The sequence below is a fragment of the Bos mutus genome, chromosome 2 (genome assembly GCF_027580195.1).
Source record: "Bos mutus isolate GX-2022 chromosome 2, NWIPB_WYAK_1.1, whole genome shotgun sequence".
Lineage (NCBI taxonomy): Eukaryota > Metazoa > Chordata > Mammalia > Artiodactyla > Bovidae > Bos > Bos mutus.
This window is the reverse complement of record NC_091618.1, coordinates 88540401-88559637: the sequence shown is the minus strand read 5'-3', so window position 1 is coordinate 88559637 and position 19237 is coordinate 88540401. Positions and strand designations below refer to the sequence as shown.

At 43.7% G+C, this 19237-nt stretch overlaps 1 protein-coding gene across 2 annotated transcripts in view; it reads right to left on the bottom strand.

Annotated features, from left to right (window-relative positions):
- KIF5C (kinesin family member 5C) overlaps positions 1-19237 on the bottom strand; it is a 159845-nt gene that overhangs the window by 94414 nt on the left and 46194 nt on the right. For both annotated transcript variants that reach the window (XM_070390183.1, XM_070390175.1), the window contains exons 2-3: positions 10927-11017; positions 2776-2849 (exon numbers count right to left, since the gene is read on the bottom strand). In XM_070390183.1, the coding sequence (XP_070246284.1) occupies positions 2776-2849; positions 10927-11017 (165 nt within the window). The remainder of the gene's footprint in view (positions 1-2775; positions 2850-10926; positions 11018-19237) is intronic.

The window sequence follows — 19237 nt, the reverse complement described above, 5'->3', positions numbered from 1 at the left end:
GTCTCCTACAATGTCCAGACTTCAGTATGGGGATTCCCCTTTCCTCTGTTTTCCTCTAAAATATTTCCTACCTTTTCTCCAACTATCATCCCCCTTCAGAATGAGCCAGATGCAGAGTATGGAGGGGGTGGCAAGGCACTAGGGTCCCCCATCCACCCCACTCCTTCCTCCTGCAGACATAAGCATGTGGTCCCCCAGAGTCACAGTAAAGGAAAGCAGCTCATTCTCAGCAACCTTTTGAAATGGACAAGGAAGGAAAGGCAACAGAATTCAGGCAACTGTGAGAGCCGCCCGCACAGCATCCTGTTCCTTTTAGGTCCCATGAGTCCCTCCAGACCCACAGTACCACTCCCAGGGTGCGGGGTTTACACAGTGAGTCACAGACAGCTGGAGAGGCTCTCATTTAATGCAACGTCTCCAATTTTAGTGTGAAGGAGATGGCACACCTCTTTGCCATTTCCTCACATCCACCTTGGAGAAGGCAATGGCACCCCACTCCAGTACTCTTGACTGGAAAATCCCATGGACGGAGGAGCCTGGTGGGCTGCAGTCCATGGGGTCGCTAAGAGTCGGATACGACTAAGCTACTTTACTTTCACTTTTCACTTTCATGCATTGGAGAAGGAAATGGCAACCCACTTCAGTATTCTTGCCTGGAGAATCCCAGGGATGGGGGAGCCTGGTGGGCTGCCATCTCTGGGGTCGCAGAGTCAGAAACGACTGAAGCGACTTAGCAGCAGCAGCAGCACGTCCACCTATATCCTTGGCCACCCATATGCAACACAAACAAAGATTCTACTCTGGGGACAGGTCTCTTGTTTGGTGGTTTACAATTTAAATTTTTGCCATTTAGCAAATACATTGTATTTATTTCTCAAAAATGAATTAATCCCAAAGCTTAAAAGGTCACTAGTGTAGGCATTTTGTAAGATTTGGGGGGGAGGGTTTAAATATTGCATTTTTTTGTATTGTATATGGTAGGGCAAGTTTCCAAATAACTAAGGAATGATTCCCTCATAAGAAGCCGTCTCCTACTCTCTCTCTCAGGTGTTATGAAGGAGTTTCTGCCCATGGTTACTGGGGTGGGTGAAACTCAGGCAATGGATCACTGCAGTTTTTCTAGTGCCTAGCAGGTTAAGTGTCTGGGGCCCAGAAGAGAGGCAGGAGAGGGGCCAAAGCAGAAGCGTGGGGTACACCCATGCCTGTACCCCATTTCCAAGGATGTGACATGCACTGCCACAGGATGTAAGATGCAGGGAAGAGACCAAAAGGCTCGGGTGACCAGGAACAGTCCTGCTCCACCTGGAAAAGGTGGCAAATAAACCCGGGGCTTCCTTTAATCCGTGCAGTCTCTGAACCCCTCTGTCTCAGTGAAACAGGGGGAAGTGAGTCAACACAACAGGAATGAGGTCCCCCAGAGTCATGCCCCATACTTGGAAGTCGGTGTGAGCAGAACACCAGAGCCCTGAGGATATTAGCCTCGTGCCTTTGAAATCTCTTCTTCAATAGGAATGATTCATAAGCTAAACCGAGTCTGCAGTAGGCAACTCAGTGACAGTCCCAAGAGGGGACCGTAAATGAAAAACCGAAGCTTGAAGGATTAAGGATTCATCTTACCCTGCTGCTTGTAAGATGAATTCCCCAAACTTCCTCTGTGTAGTTGCTTATAATAACCACTCTTCACCTCTCCTCACCTGTCAGGTGGGCCCAGTCTTTAGAACAATTATCCAGCCCCAAAGGTTGTTTAGGAGTCAAATCCATGGCAAAAAGCAGGAAAAGAAGAGGTAAAAGGGGCCAATTTTTTCTGCAGGCATGCCCTGTCTGGAAAACTGCCTGGAGCCACAGAAATCCAGGGCCAACAGTCAGAGCTGGGGACACACCCTCAAGGGCACAGGGGACCAGGGGTGTGTGTTTCTGGGGAAGGATGCTAAACATTCACTCACGATGTGCATGGAGGGGACCAGGGGCCCACAAGGGCTGGCCCGACACTCATGGGTCAGCCAGGGCCCCCACGAGGATACCATTTTCACAAATATTCTATCGAAGCCCTCCTATGTGACAGCCGTGGTCTCACACACCAGCAATGTGAGTAAAGAGGTGAATGAGACAGCGAACAGCTTTGCTCCAATGAAACTTACACCTCATATCATGGTGAAATTGCACCCAGAACTGCTGGATCATCAGAATTTTCAACCAAAATGTACAAGAATCTAAGAATCTTCAACCTAGAATTGTTTGAAATTTTCCCATTTTAAACACTGCCTGCACTTTGTAAAAAAGCAAACAAATAAAAACCAAAAAACCACAGAACACTGCAGGTCATACAGAAATGTGTCTGTGGGCTGAATGTGGTCCAAAAGCCAGCTTCTTTCAACCTCTGACCTACAAATTTTTATTTATCCAGAAGAGACTTGCCTCCCCAGAGACTCTTTAGAGAGTAAATGATTTTCACAACAGACCTTCTCAGCAAGATGGGGCTGACAGCCCATAGGGATACTCACACCACTGGTTAGCTTGTTGTAAACAGAATTTATTATTAATATTTTCACAGAGCTATCAAAAGAGGATTTTTTTAATACTGAACTCCTGAGACTTTATTACTCACCACTATTTTTAAAACACCTCAAAGATACACAAAAATTGTGACACAAATATAACATCCCCTTAACCATCTCTATTGCTCAGTCAAAAAGCCACATGCACCTAACATTTTGCAGGAAGCGCCACTTCCATTCAGTCATCTCAGAGACTGACGACAGCACACTGAAGCCTTACCTCCATGGTGTGTGTTTTTCCTGATGAGGTCTGTCCATACGCAAAAATCGTCCCATTGTAACCCTCAAGGACATCTGCAAGCAAGAAAAAAATTAAAAGTAACTCATTACTTTGATTGCATGCCAGTGCCGGTTGCCTGTTTTAAAATTACATTTTCCAAATGGCCCATCTCATTTTTCACACAAATGATGTATTCAATTCCATTTGCATTTTAAGTAGAATTGTGAGATAAAAGCAGGAATGAGGGCCTCCACGGCTCCACAAAATAAAAATAAATGGACTCACATGCCTATGGAATATATTAATAAAGGGAAAGGCGGACACACTTTCTCCCGGTTATATCAAAATCAAAACAGATATCGAGCACTATATTTTATTTTTAGTAGAAAGGGATTTGAATTTTCTTCTCCATGTTGATCTCTTGAGATCTGTCGAGGGGGGAAAATATTATCATGCCCTGAGTCTCTGCAGTGAGGTGCATGTAGAATTCTTCTCCTGAAGATCTGATTTGGATTGGGTTAAACCTGGCCCCAGCAGGTTCCTTGCGGAGGTTTCTTGAGAAGCTACCCGGAGCCCATTCAGAGCAGAGCTTGTCCAGAGTTGGGAGGCACAGGGCCCCATTCCATATACTGAGACACATGGTGACAATCCAGTGAGCCCGGAAACCAACTGGGTCCTAACTCAAACTTAATGCCTCTCTTTTTCCAGTGACTGTGCTAGGAAGATGGCCCTGGCCCAAGAGCTTTGGGAATTTCCTTTAATTACACAAGGAGCAGGGGCTTCCCTGGTAGCTCCTCTGTAAAGAATCCATCTGCCAATGCAGAAGACGTGGGTTTGATCCCTGGGTCAGGAAGATCCCCTGGAGGAGGAAATGACAACCCACTCCAGTATTCTTGCCTGGAGAATCCCATAGACAGAGGAGGCTAGCGGGCTCAAGTCCATAAGGTCACAAAAGAGTCAGACATGACTTAGTGACTAAAACAACAACAGCAACAGGAGGAGCAGACTGTGCTGACCCCACACGCTGTAGGCTGCTTCCATCACACAGAGACGATTTGGGGGCGGGGGGTGGCGTGTGGACAGTCGGACAGACGTTGCTATGAGCTGGCAATTATCTGTGGGAATTCTTTCAAAGCGGCAGAGGTGATTAAAATATATTTAGTGCTCATTTCCCTCGATCTGCTTCACCCACATAAACAGCACGGACAAGCGGGATGATGCATGATTAATATCCCTGACCCCCTACCTTTACATAAGGGAGGAAGTTCTCACTCCTAAAAGCACAGAGGGGTGGGGAGAGGAGCCCTATAAGAGGATGTCCTCTCCAAGGCCATATACAAAGAAAAAAAAAAATCAAGCCAGGTAAGCAACTCCGTCTATTTCAGGCCCTGATTAGGTTGGTTTGTTTGCTTTTTTGGTCTCTCTCAGTTTTATGATGGTGGTTAGTTTTTGCTGTTTTGTTGAGTCTCCTAAAAAAAAATTTTTTTAATACATGTTTACTGATCTGAGGCTTTGGAGTGTAAACTGGGATCAGAAAAGAAAGTGGGATTTTCCCTCGAGAAGCTAAAAAAAAAAGAAAAATTAAATGGCAGGATTTTTTTTTTTAATCATAGCAGCTCTCAAGAGTTTGTGTCAAGATATATTGAGAGAGAAAAAATGTTCACACATATCTGACTTCTGGTAATGGTTTCCCTGGTAACAGGGGAAGCAAAAGCTTGAAGACTACAATGTAAGGGCTGGAGGTTCAAGCTTCAGTCTTCTTGAAAATGCCAACCTGCTCAGAGAAAAGGTTTCTCTAGTAGAAAACAGTAGTCGGAGTGGGAGCTTCTACACAACCACAAATGACATGCTTTGAGGGACTTGAAGAAAGAAAGAGGTCTCCATCCTTGGATGTTTGAACATTTTGTATGTTCACGGCACAAACACCTCCAGACAATTTCAATGCCAGCCACAATCACAGCACCTAAGCTCCTAACTGATTAGAAATTAAACCTCTCCCCCCACCCTGAAAGGGCTTCCTTATTTTAAGTCCCTGTGGAGGAAGCACCCTGGGACCCATTAGCTCAGGCATTAGGACAGGAGGAAGGGAGCCAAGGCCAAGGTCCAGTCCCTCTGCTCCTCCTCAGAGCCGCTGGCCACCCCACACGCCCACCTGCACAGAGGGGGCCCTGAGCAGCTGCCCCCCGGAAGAAACCTCAGCTCAGAGTCCAGCTCTGCTGACAGCGGAAAACCCAGTACTTCTTCCTCTGCCAGGAAGTGAGAGGGCGAGGGCTCTGGAATTGTGCCCCACAGACATCCCCAGTCCCCCCATCTAATCCACCCTCACTAAATCCTAGGGAGCCACACTGCTCACCAGACTCCCTCAGGCTAAGGGCTGGGACACATACATGCAAACACATAATGCTCGTGGACAGCATCGCTTGTTTAGGGTAGGGAGCTAAGGGCACGTGAGACTCTTGGAGAATCCCTGATTCTTTGTTGCTGCTATGGCAACACTGTGGGCAATTGCTTTTTATTTATTTATTTTTTTTAAAGAAAAGGAGAACACACAAAACACCATTAGGACAAACTCCACTTAGCCTTAAGTGTTCAGAATCATGTAACAATTAATTCATTGTTGGAGAACCTATCTCGGTGTTCAAGGTTGAAGAGGGCTGATGTCACCCTCTATCAACTGGATTCTGAATCAGAAGGTGATTTAAAAAGAAAACAAGAAGCTCTTCTAACCTGGTGTCCTCTATTTCCTTCCAAACTCTGGGTTTGGGGGGCTTGCTTGTTGTTGCATCCACATTTGCTTATGAGGGGAGAAGACACATGGAGAGGGGGGCACAGCACCAAAATGCACATGAGGCTGGACCACAAATGCGGGGAGATGGAGGACACCCGCCAAGGACAGAAAGATGAGGGGAACAGGCCTGTGCTTGCTGCCACTGAGCCACATCACCACCCGCCCGCCTCTGCAGAAAGAGCCCACAGAGAGGCACTTTCATCACGCTGAAGGCCAGGTCCTGGGCCCAAGGAAAGCATTTGTTTCAGGGTCTCTGTCATAACAGGATGACTGTTTCTGTACACCAGCCACAAAGCCAGAGACCAGCCCAGCTGGACAGAACCTTTCTTTGTGACAGGGACTGGCGTGATGTGACCTCAGCTCACACCACAGGGCTAGCGGGGCCCCACACAGCACACGTCCATCCAGCAGCCAAGCAAACCCAGAAGAGAGCCCATAGCGCGCGGGAAGAGTCCTGTCATCTCCCGGGAGGAAAGCAGAGGGGAGTGGGGTCCTTGAAAATACTCTGTGCCTCCTGGTGTGGCCTCAGAGTCGAGCTGCCCTCCCTAGGATTTACCAGTTCTGAGTCTAGGTCTTGCTGAAGCAGAAGAGTTAGTTCCATTGAGTGGCAGGTAAGAATTCGGGGAGGACAGAATCACAGCTACACATCAGGGCGCGTGGGGAGGCTGTCGTGGCCTCCTGTCATCTCTCCTTGTGAAACAGTGGCCCAAGAGTGGCTCCAGCTATTGCCGTTGTTTAGTTGCCTAGTCGTGTCCAGCTCTTTTGCAACCCCATGGACTGCAGCGCCAGGCTCCTCTGTCCATGGAATTCTCCAGGCAAGAATACTGGAGTGAGTTGCCATGCCCTCCCTCCAGGGGATCTTCCCGACCCAGAGATTGAACCCACATCTCTTAAGTCTCCTGCACTGGCAAGCAGGTTCTTTACTGTCTGAGCTACCAGGGAAACACAAGTAGCACCAAAGCCTCTGGCAATAGTGGCTAATAAGCCACCCCTGGCTTGGACTCCTAAGGCTCTCGCCAGCCAACCACACTACTCAAGCAGGCTGTGCCCAGAGATTGCAGAGACCATCCTACCAAACACCAACAGCCAGCCAGGATGCTGGGCCTGCCAAGCTGGGGGCACCCACGCCACTGTGCCCAGGCAAGGGCATGCTGCATCTTCAGAATGGAAGCGTGCCTCCTCATTGGCAGCAGCCAGGGTCACCCAGCAGCCCTGGGAACCCAGTCTCTGTTTTTTCCCTTTTTCCCTTCTCCACTCCCGTTCCTACCCCTGCCTTTCTGCAAGGTAGTCCATATGGCCTGGTGGAAAAGGAATAACTCATAAAATAATTACCAAATGCTCATTACGGGCCCACAAGACAAGTGGGGGCAGGATAGTCCAGAAAAATTCAAGTCAGACAAACTCAGGTTCAAGGCACGGCCTCACTAGTCCCTAAACTACCTGGTCAAGTTACTTCACCTCAATTTCCTCTTTAGTACAATGGGAATAATAATACTCACACACCTTATAAAGTCGTAAAGATTTAAAATGCAGTAACATATGTAGAATGCATAGAGGGTACCTGACAGATAACAGCGGCAAAATAAATGTAATTCTTCTTAAAAGTCATATATAATAGAATAATAAAATTGATCTGATAATATCCCTGAGCTTAAAATTCTCCATTGGGGACTTCTCTGAAGGTCCAGTAGTTAAGACTCTGTACTTCCACTGCAGGAGCTACGGGTTCAATCCCTGGTCAAGGAACTCTGATCCCACATGCTTTGTAACAAGGCCAAAAAAAGAAAAAATTCCACAACTCTTCAGTGGGTCCACATCACCTACAGGATAAAGTCCATCAATTTCTATCCAACTCTGGTCCTGCCTAACTGTTTAATATTTATTTCTATTTATTAATTGTTTATTTGGGTCTTCATTGGAGCACTTGGGATTTTTATTTGCAGCATGTGAACTCTTAGTTGTGGCATGTGGGACCTAGTTCCCTGACCAGGGCTCAAACCTGGACCCCCTACATTGGGAAAGTGGAGTCTCAGCCACTGAACCACCAGGGAAGTCCCCAGCCTAACTTGTTAGGGCTTATCACTCTGCACCCTAAGCTTTAGGCTTTGGTTTTTTGCTGTTCCTTCTGCTTGCACAGCCCCGCATATTCTATGCTCCTCAGATCCCAACCTTTCCAAGAAGCCTTCCTCAATTCTCCAATCCTCCTCCCCACTCACCAAAATCAACAGCATCAAGTGACTTTCTTCTGTGCTCCCATAGCATTTTGCACACACGCATCTTAAAGCACATAATCTCCACATGTATAATAACTACGCAAGCATCTGCTCCTTCTCTATACTCAAAGATTTCTGCAGAGTCTTAGGTGTCTTAGTGACTTCAGTCCCTAGCAATACTTAACCATATGGCAAATACCTAGTATACTCACATCAAAACACGAATGAAAGAAACAATCAAATGGATGCAGTTTAAAGAAATTAGAACTGGAAAACAAGAAACCGTCTTCTCCAGCACTGGAGGATCTACATCCAGTTAATCTGGAAGGCAAATGCCAGGGGAGGCTTCTGTACATGGGGAAACAGTTTCTCCGATTACTTCAGTAACAGTGCCCAGTGACCAGTTTTTAAATCCTAGGGCATCCATAGGAACCTTCCTATTTACTATGCTGGTACCCACAAACCCTATCACCTCTTCTAGAAGAAATGGAGAGAATTCTACACTCTTTCAGATGACATTTTGAAAAACACACACCAGGCAAAGATGGGAGCGTAGGAGATGCCAGGACGCTACAATCAAATGTTCAAAATATTTTTTTTTAAACCCAGTGAAGTTGAAGGGAATGCAAGGACCAAGAGAGAATAAAGCTGTCCAGTTAAAAGGAGTCTCTCTGATCTCAAAATCATTTATGGGTTTAGATAGACTTGAAAGGAAAGCTCACCAATCTACTATATCACCATGAATTGCAGAGGCTTAAGGGACTTTTAGACGTCATTTGTTCAAATCTTGGCCTCTAGAAAAAAAGATTCCCATTGTACCACCTTCCATTCCTGATGTAAACAAGGTTTATCATGGCCAGAGAAACCTCAGCTGTACCTGAGTAATCTATGCCAAGCAGTTCTTTCTTTTATACCTACATTTTATCTTGCTGACACAGAAATACACGGCCACTTCCCCTCATGGCAGCTTCAGTGGATATCAAAAAAAAAAGTTAAATTTGGTCTCCATTATGCCCCTAATAATTTCCTTTTAAGGGAGAATAAGACACTCTTTATTGCTACAAAATGAGCATATTGATGCTATATTTATGGTGCCCAAGAAATGTCTGTGTACTATATCATGTCAGAGCCTGATTTTATTTTCGATGGTTTTCTTTGTGACTCACTGCCTACTGGGGACTCAAGTTATCCACAGTTAGGAAGTCCACAAGAACCGCCCCCCACACCTAGGGACTGTCCATTTCTGATGTTTCATATTATAAAAAAAAACCCAAACACTGAAAGGGACCCAAACTTATCTAGTAAATAAAAACTTCAGGGTTATTAGCATTATTTGTTAATCACAGGATTTTTTACAAATGGAGTGCATCCATCTCTAATTACGATGTCAACTTAGAGAGGGTGGGTGTGTATTTAAATAGCCCTCGTGCTTAGCACAGCAAGCAGTAAATACTATTTGGTTCTGATAATGAAGGAGGAGAGAAAAAGAAGGAATTCTGGCTTGTATGTGATTACTTTAATAAAAATATAAAAGAGACTGATAATAGAGGGGAAGGGGGGCTGCCTAGGAGCAAAACTATATACTCCAGAAAGAGCAAATATGTTTAGACAGGGAAGCAAAAGAGTAGAAGTAGAAAGAAGACAAAAATTACCACAGATATAAGCCCAAACTATTAATTCAAAAAAATCTCACATTCTGGCATACTTTTTTCACTTCAATTTTCTGTAATAATCTTACGGTAAAGACTTTCTAATTGAATTGATGTCTGCAACAAGAACATAAATAACCATACACCTCAGCAAGAGATGGTACATACTGACAGGCGTCTCCCACGCAGGTGTCCAAGGTCAGAATGAATCTAACAGATGTAACCAGGGCTGATTTTCATGCCTTTCAAATAGTTAGGTTAGTCAGCTCACCTTCTAAAAACAAGCGGATCTAATAGGACAAGGAGTTTTGGGTTTTGTTTTTTCACTTTTCACTCCTTAAATCTAGCGCTACCTATCAAAGTGGCAGCATCAAGACATTTGAAAACACCATTACTGCAGCATTCAAATCTGAAAGGAAGGATTCAGTGATGAAAAGCAAAGGAGCAGGAGATGCCCCTTCAGCTCTGTCAGCTCTGTCCAGATGGCGAGCTCCCCAAGGGCAAGCTCTGTCCTGCCCCTGATTTGAAAGGGCAAGGCAGAGAAACGTATAAATTGCTTGGCTCCCTGCTGTTATTTTGACACGAATCCTTCAGGGCCGAGGCCAGTCCCAGAAAAAAAGAATTGATCTCTAAGACACAAATTCACGCTTTAGGCTACCTACGTGGAAGAACAAATGTCAGGGTCTGGGTGGGAAGACAGAAAGTGGGTTAGATGAAAGTATTATTAAGGAATGCTGAGTAGTAAGAACAACTTACTAACCAGCAAGGTAATGTATGATCTTAGGATGCTGCAGAAAATTCCTTGATGCCCAAGAATTTTCCACATTTAAAGCTTCTTTCTGAAGACTATACTTTCAGAAACCATTTCTACTGACTCATACACACTACTATATAGAAAAAAACTAATAAAGACCTATTGTATAGCACAGGAAACTCGACTCCAAGCTCTGTAATGGCCTAGATGGGAAAAGAAGCTTAAAAAGAATGGAAATATGCATACAAATAACAGATCACTTTACTGTACACCTGAAACTAACACAATATTACAAATCAATTATACTCCAATAAAATTAAAAGTAAAAAAAATAAATTTTCTTTCTGAAGAGACAGATGCACAAAATAGATCAACCAAAAAATATACAACTGGAGCATCAGAATAGATGTTTTTCTGCTGAGGAGGTACTATAACTTCAGCAATATTTTAAAGCCATTACAAAAATAGTATGACTATATCTTACCCTGCTTTTAAGCTTCTAAGTGACAGAATAACTCTGCCCAAAAGGTGGCAAAAGAAATAAAGAAATCTCTTTGGAAAGGAGGTATCGAGGAGTTAAATCCTGACATCATAGCAAATCAGGGCCAGAGCTTGCAATAATTCAGTGTTTCCAATTAGCAGGCCTCTGCTTACGGTCAAGGTACATTGATTTCTAGGCTGCAAATACCACTTAACATTTTCAATTATTCTGAAAGGCCCAGGAGAAAATAAAGAAATAGCACTTACCTTTGACAATTTGCTTTGCACACGCATTGTAAACCTGCTCTTGAGTCGTGCTGGGAGGCAACACTCTGTCGAAGACATACGGCTTTCCTTGCTAAAAAAGAAAGACAAAAGAAAAAGAGAGGTGGAAAAAAACACATTAGACATTCATGAATAAAAAGCACTACTAATATTAGCACCATAGGCATTAAATCACCAATGCTACTTGTCAAGGCAATTCCTTACCAAGATGAGGGAAATTTTACAGCATGAACGACACCTTCATTGTGTGTATGTATACTGTATATTGAGATTGGAGAGGAGAAAGAAAAAATTTTTTTTTTTTTACTTGAAGCACTTTTTCTGATGAAAGATGGGTTGACACATTCATTCATTTATTTAAATAAATATTTAGTTACAGAGAGCTTCTTCTGAGCCAGGCATAGACTAGATGCTAACCAAATCAGAAAACAGTCCTTCCTGGAGAGCACCAATCAAGCATGACAGATAGCTAATAAGCAAGAAAACAAACACACAGGAAAATGCAAAATGCCTGGGTATAAATTAATGGGACAGAAGGGACATGAAGGCCAAAGAAGACCTCTGTGAAGCAGTACCGGTTAAGTGGATCTTTAAAGGATCAGGAAGGCTGAGGCATCTGAAGACTAATCGAGGCAAAGGGTGGAGCAGACAGCAAGGGGCCTGGGGGCTCAAGGAACCAGCGCAGTGGTCTCCACCTTTTTTGGCACCAGGGACTGGTTTTGTGTAAGACGGTTTTTCCATGGACCAAGGAGGGATGGTTTGGGGATGAGTCAAATGTATTACATTTATTGTACATTCTATTATTATTACATCAGCTTAATTTCAGATCATCAGGCATTAAATCCCAGAGGTTGGGGTCCCCTGACCTAGAGCGTGGACAAGAGGAGATGGAAAGGCAATGGGGAGCCAGTGCATGCCGGGTAGCTAGCCAGGGTTGTAATGCACTTGGATTTTATTCACTAGAAAGATGCCACAATCAGATTTAAGAAGCTGCTCTTAATAGCCAGATATTATTGTTCTCTGTCCCAGATCATTCTAGTGTTTTCTTCACATGCACAGGTGGTACCTTAATTGTGTAGATGCTTTGGAGAAAAGGGGGGGCATCTATAAAGTAAGGGCTTCCCTAGTGGCTCAGATGGTAAAGAATCCACCTGCCAATGCAGGAGACCCAGGTTCGATCCCTGGGTTGGGAAGATTCCCCTCAGAGAAGGAAATGGCTCCCCACTCCAGTATTCTTGCCTGGAGAACGCCATGGACAGAGGAGCCTAGAGGGCTATGGTCCATGGGGTCACACAGTTGGACACGACCGAGTGCTACTGACACACACATTATAAAGAAAGTCACATGAGTTCTCCAGGTGTGGGTCTGGGATGTGGCCCCACGGTGCTGGGCTGTGTGCAACTGAGAAGGGTCAGAGGGAAGGGAAGAGGTCTGCGGTGCTGCTACGTAAGCCCTAAGCCCTGATTCTCTGCCTCTCAGCATTCAGCAGGCAACTACTGGAAGTTTCTGTGCCAGGCACTGCGCCCTGGGAAGGCAGGAGGAGGACAGACAGGGCCTTTTCCCCAGAGAACCCCCATCACAACACTTTACCCACCAACACCTCCCTTCCCACAGCCTGCTCCACCCAGGCAGCCCTTCACCTTCATTTTCCCCAAGTACGTGCGGCAGCAAGGACAGGAGCAGCGAGGAGAGAGAAGGAGAGAGCCCAGAGCCTCCTGCACTCTCAGCCCGCACCTCCACACGTGGCTCTGGATGCCAGGAACCACCCACAGCCAGTCTGACCCCTCAAAAAGATAACCGCTCATGGGGGATCCAAGGACACGGCTTGTTACATCCTATAACCTTCACACAAAAGGAAGCACGCAAGTGTCAGACTGGCTTAACGTTTCTCTCACTCCTTTACGACTGGGAAAGCCACACACCAGTGAGGCCCTGTGTGTTACGGCCGTGCTTGCACTTCAGCCTTTAAAAAACGAGACCGTGCCAACCAGGTAGACAAGCTACTTCCAGCCGAGTCTTAGGGGAAAAATGGAGAATTTGGAGGTACCATCAAAGTTTGCATTTCACAAAGAGCAGAGCCATGTTAAAATTATGCAAAGGGATTATTTCCTGATGCTTTGTTCCCAGCGAGTCTCATTCAATCAGTGAACCCAGTATTTGGCTTAATAATCAAGAGAATATTCCTCACGACAATCAATAGCCAGTGATCAGCCCACCACATTCTTACTAGATTCACCTATTTGTTAAATCCAACTGAATGTCAGCAGGGTAAAAGGTTTGAATAAACATTTACAGAGTTTGCCTAAGTTTGTGTCATCCACTAAACCTTCTGGAAAGAAAATGCAGCTCTGCTTAATTTAAAGCAAATCCATTATTCCTCCAAACTTAATGAAAGTCACCCAAATAAACTGGCTTGTTTACAGCATGATTCGGTTTTAGGTTTTACAGAAAATGCACTTGACACAGCAGGGAAACAGACCTATTATAGCTTATGGTACAAAACTAGGACTCCCCAAGTTTGCCCTTTAAAATGTTGGTTGGGTACGTTATGCTTTCACTTTAAGAGAGGTAGAAAGCAAAAAATCTCTAACTCCTCATTTCAATAATATCACATTTATCAAGTGACAAACATATAATACAATGATTTTCCATAAGCAAAAGTTAATTCCCAAACAGAAACTGCCTTTGAGAAAAGATAAAATTTAGAAAATGATTTGTTATTAAACTTATCTTGTCAGGATCAGAGCATAAATTAGTTAAAATTGTAAGCATTTCTATGTGTCTTTTCATGCACTGAGTTGGTCATAGCCTTTTATTTTAGGTGAACCTTAAAGTCAAGGCACTAGAATCTGGATTAGAATTTAGTTACTGATTATTTTCAAGAACTGATTTATGGCACAGTGTACCAGCTGTATACAGCTGCATACATTTAAGCAACAATAACAACCAACTCATCACTGCTGTTTTAGTAAGGGAATGAAAATCTCACAAATCCTGGTTGAGACTGCAGCAAAGACCCCTAGGAAACCAGAGTCTCCCTGTTTCTGAGGGAGTCTCCCTGTTTCAGAGTCTCCCACTATAGCTGAGGGTTTCAGTGGGCAGGCAGTGGGCCCAGCCTGCTTCAGCTGTCACTGTTTGCAGCTGCAGAATAAATTTTTGGATTTACATTTTAATATGGGTGCTGAGTGCTAACATTTGAACCTGAATGACTAGGTTGCCATTTACTCCTTCCAGAGACACTTTCCTTTCCGGGCATCTATTTAGCTCATGGTCCTCTGAGACTTCTCTGGCTACTCTGTCCATGTCCTTTCCTGACATCTCTTCCAGACTTCCAAGCGACACTGTGTCTGGCCCAAGACCTCAGCCTTCTCTCTATACTTCAAATGAACATGTCAGCCTTCAAATCTCGCCCAAGCTCCAGATTCATACACCCAGTCGCCTGCTGGACATTTCCACTTGATGTCCATTAGCCATCTCAAGCTTAACTGGCCAAAAAAAGAACCATCAAGCCCTCTGTATCTGAATAAGAATTGCACCACTAATCACCTAGTACTCAAGTCAAAATCATTTATTATGTCCCATAGAGTCCATATCCAAAATACAACCCAAATTCTATCACTTCTCACCATCTGCACCACACAACCCCAGTTCATGCCATTATCATTTCTCATCAAGACCACAGCTTTAGTCTCCTGACTGGTCTCCCTGCCTCCATTCTTGCTCCAAACAATCCAGTGTTCACTTAGCAGTTAGAGTGAGCTTTTGAGATCGATAAACCAAATGACCCCATCTCCCTTAAAACTCCCCAATGGTTCCTGTTAGACTAGACCCTCTCCACCCTCAGCTCCCTGCACTCTCCTCCATCTGACTACAGTGTAGCCCACTGGACTTCCTTCTGTACCTTGTTTATTCCTCAGCTCAGAGCCTTTGCTCTTAACTCTTCCTTTTTCCTGGAATTCTCTCACTGCAGATCTTCACTGGGCTCACCACAGGTCTTTATTTGACTGTCTTTACCACCTTCCAGACGTCACCTCCAAATTCTCCTTTGAAGGCTTCCATGGCCCTAACAAAAGCAACTGCACCCGACCCCGACATCACTTTCTATCACATTACTCTATTTGGTTTGCTCCATAGCAATTACTATGTGACCCATTTTCAACCAATCAAATGGACCACTACTATTAAAGCATCTAACCAGCTAACACAGAAGCCATATAAATGCCAAAACCTAAGTGCAGGATATGCAAAGCTGCTGCAATTTATGAAAGGAATCTGGGTGGGACACAGACTCCACATACATTACAACTGAAAATGAAGTAACCCAGTTTTGCCATGAAAGCCTTCAGCGGAGCAGTGCTAACTGCATGGGAGCAGTGTAGCTAAATAACTTACCAAGATCACATACAAAAAAATAACAGCAGATGGTTCTTACATTTTTATAGTTGAAATTAAAAAAACAAAACAAAACAAAAAACCAAGCCACCAGAATTCCTATCAAGTGGTTGGGAGCAAAGTGTCTATGAACCATATGGCCTATTAATACCCCAACCTGGAAGGAATATTACTACTGGAGACAGAGGAAAGCAAAGACCCCCTTAAAGATTTAGAAAATCAGCAGCAGAAGGAAGGTGAAGGAAACTTAAATTAATTATCCCCAAGAAGAGATAATCAAGAGGTAATCCTTGACAACAACAACAACAACAAACAACCCAATTAAAAAATAGGCAGAAGACCTAAGAGACATTCCTCCAAGGAAGAAATACAGATGGCAAATAGGCACATAAAAGGATGTTCAGCGTTGCTACTTATTAGAGAAATGCAAATCAAAATTACAATGAGGTGCCACCTCACACTGTTTAGAATGGCCATCATCAAAAGGGCTATAAACAATACTGGAGAAGGTGTGGAGGAAAGGGAACCCTCCTATACTACTGGTGGGGATGTAAACTGGTACAGCCACTATGGAGAACAGTTTGGAGGTTCCTCAGAAAACTAAAAATAAATCCAGCAATTTCACTTCTGGGCATATATCCAGACAAAACCATAATTCAAAAAGATACACGAGGGACTTCCTGGTGGTCCAGTGGCTAAGACTGAGCTTCCAATGCAGAGGAGCATGTCGGATCCCACATGCCACAACCAAAGATCTCGAATGCTGCAACAAAGATTGAAGATGTGCATGCTGCAACTGAGACCCAGCAGAACCTAAATAAATAAATAAGTATTTTTTAAAAATGATACATGCACTCCTGTGTTCATAGCAGCACTATTCATCGACGTCGAACAACCTAAATGCCCACGGACAAAGAATGGACAAAGAGGATACGGTACATACATTGGGCTTTCCAGGTGGCGCCAGTGGTGAAGAACCCGTCTACCAGTGCAGGAGATCTAAGAAACGTGAGTTCAGTCCCTGGGTCAGGAAGATCTCCCGGAGAAGGATAAGGCAATCCACTCCAGTATTCTTACCCGGAGAATCCCATGGACAGAGAAGCCTGGAGAGCTACAGTTCATAGTGTCGCAAAGAGTCAAGACACCATTAAAGCGACTTAGCGAGCACGCATGCGTAGTACATACATACAGTGGAATACTCCCTAGTCATTTAAAAAGAATGAAATAATGCCATTTGCAGTGACATGGATACAATTAGAGATTATTATACGAAGTGTAGTAAGTCAGTAAGTCAGAAAGACAAATACCATATGATATATGCAGAATCTAAAATATGACACGTGAACCTATCTATGAAACAAACAAAATCAAGGACATAGAGAACAGATTGGTGGTTGCCAACAGGGAGGAGGGTGAGAGAGTGTAGCACTGGGAGTTTGGGATTAGCAGATGCAAACTGGTATATACAGAATGGCTAAACAACAAGGTCCTACCATATAGCACAGGGAACTATAACCAATATCTTGTGATGAGCCATAATGGGAAAGAACACACAAAAAAGTATATATATAACTGAGTCACTTTGCTGTATAGCAGTAATTGACAAAACACTGTAATTCAACTTTACTTCAAAAAAATTTATTTTTTTAAAAAGAGATAATCTAACAAGATTAACATTTTTATTAGCATATTATCTAATAACAAGATTATTGGTCTTTCTGAGACCAACCAAGAGTAGTGACCAAAGTAGGGGGGGGGGTGGCAATGACTTATTTGATTTTTCTTCTATCTTTAAGAAAGAAAGAAAAAGAAAGAAAAAAATTTCCCCAGCAAGATTAAAACTCACTCTGTGGAATTATCTTCAGACACTGAGTAGAGGAAGTGATTACTCAGAATAATCACTGGGACTTCCCTTCAATTGAATACACCTTCAATGTCAGGGACATGGGTTCAATTCCTGGTCAGGGAATTAAAAGCCCACGTGCCATGACTACAGAATCCATGGACCACTATAAAAGATCCCACATGATGCAATGAGGACCCAATGCAGCCAAACAAATAACTATTTTTTTAAAAAAGAGAGAGTAATCACTCCCTTTCTGTCCCAGGTGTTTGTGTAACTTAACTCCTGAAGGAACAGAAGATGAGAAGTTCTCCCTGCACTGACCACCTTCTCATTAATGTCCACCAACACCACCACCAAACACTTTTGTTTCCAAATGCTTTTATATTTTATCTCATTTAATTCTCACACCAACTCCATGAGATACATATTATTCAGTTCAGTTCAGTTCAGTCACTAAGTCGTGTCCAACTCTTTGCAACCCCATGCACTCCAGCATGCCAGGCCTCCCTGTCTATCACTAACTCCCAGAGTTCACTCAAACTCTTGTCCATTAAGTCAGTGATGTCATCCAGCCATGTCATCCTCTGTCGTCCCCTTCTCCTCCCGCCTTCAATCTTTCCCAGCATCAGAGTCTTTTCAAATGAGTCAGTTCTTTGCATCAGGTGTCCAAAGTATCGGAGTTTCAGCTTCAACATCAGTCCCTCCAATGAACATCCAGGACTGATCTCCTTTAGGATGGACTGGTTGAACCTTCTTGCAGTCCAAGGGACTCTCAAGAGTTCTCTCCAACACCACAGTTAAAAAGCATCAGTTCTCTGGCGTTCAGCTTTCTTTATAGTCCAACGATCACATCCATACATGACTACTGGGAAAATCATAGCCTTGACTAGAGGAATCTTCATTGGCAATGTCTCTGCTTTTTAATATTCTGTCTAGATTGGTCATAAATTTTCTTCCAAGGAGTGTCTTTTAATTTCATAGCTGCAGTCACCATATGCAGTGATTTTAGAGCCCCCCATAAATAGTCTCTCACTGTTTCCACTGTTTCCCCATCTATTTGCCATGAAGAGATGGGACTGGATGTCATGATCTTAGTTTTCTGAATGTTGAGCTTTAAGCCAACTTTTTCACTTTCATCAAGAGGCTCTTTAGTTGTTCTTCACTTTCTGCCATAAGGGTGGTGTCATCTGCATATCTGAGGTTATTGATATTTCTCCCAGCAATATTCAGCTTGTGCTTCCAGCTTGTGCTTGTGATTCCAGTTTGTACTTCCTCCAGCCCAGCATTTCTCATGATGTAATCTGCATATAAGTTAAATAAGCAGGGTGACAATGTACAGCCTTAATGTATTCCTTTCCAGATTTGGAACCAGTCTGTTGTTCCATGTCCAGTTCTAACTGTTGCTTCCTGACATGCATACAGATTTCTCAAGAGGCAGGTCAGGTGGTCTGCTATTCCCATCTTTTTCAGAATTCTCCATAGTTTGTGGTGATCCACACAGTCAAAGGCTTTGGCATAGTCAATAAAGCAGAAATAGATGTTTTTCTGGAACTCTCTTGATTTTTTTGATGATCCAACAGATATGAGCAATCTGATCTTTGGTTCCTTTGCCTTTTCTAAATCCAGCTTGAACATCTGAAGTTCACAGTTCACATACTGTTGAAGCCTGGCTTGGATAATTTTGACCATTACTTTGCTAGCGTGAGATGAGTACAATTGTGCAGTAGTTTGAGCATTCTTTGGCATTGCCTTTCTTTGGGATTGGAATGAAAACTGACCTTTCCCAGTCCTATGGTCATGGCTGAGTTTTCCAAATTTGCTGGCATATTGAGTGTAGCACTTTCACAGCATCATCTTTTAGGATTTGAAATAGCTCAACTGGAATTCCATCACTTCCCCTAGCTTTGTTCATAGTGATGCTTCCTAAGGCCCACTTGACTTCACATTCCAGGATGTCTGGTTCTAGGTGAGTGATCATACCATTGTGATTATTTGGGTTGTGAAGATATTTTTTGTACAGTTCTTCTGTGTATTCTTGCCACTTCTGCTTAATAT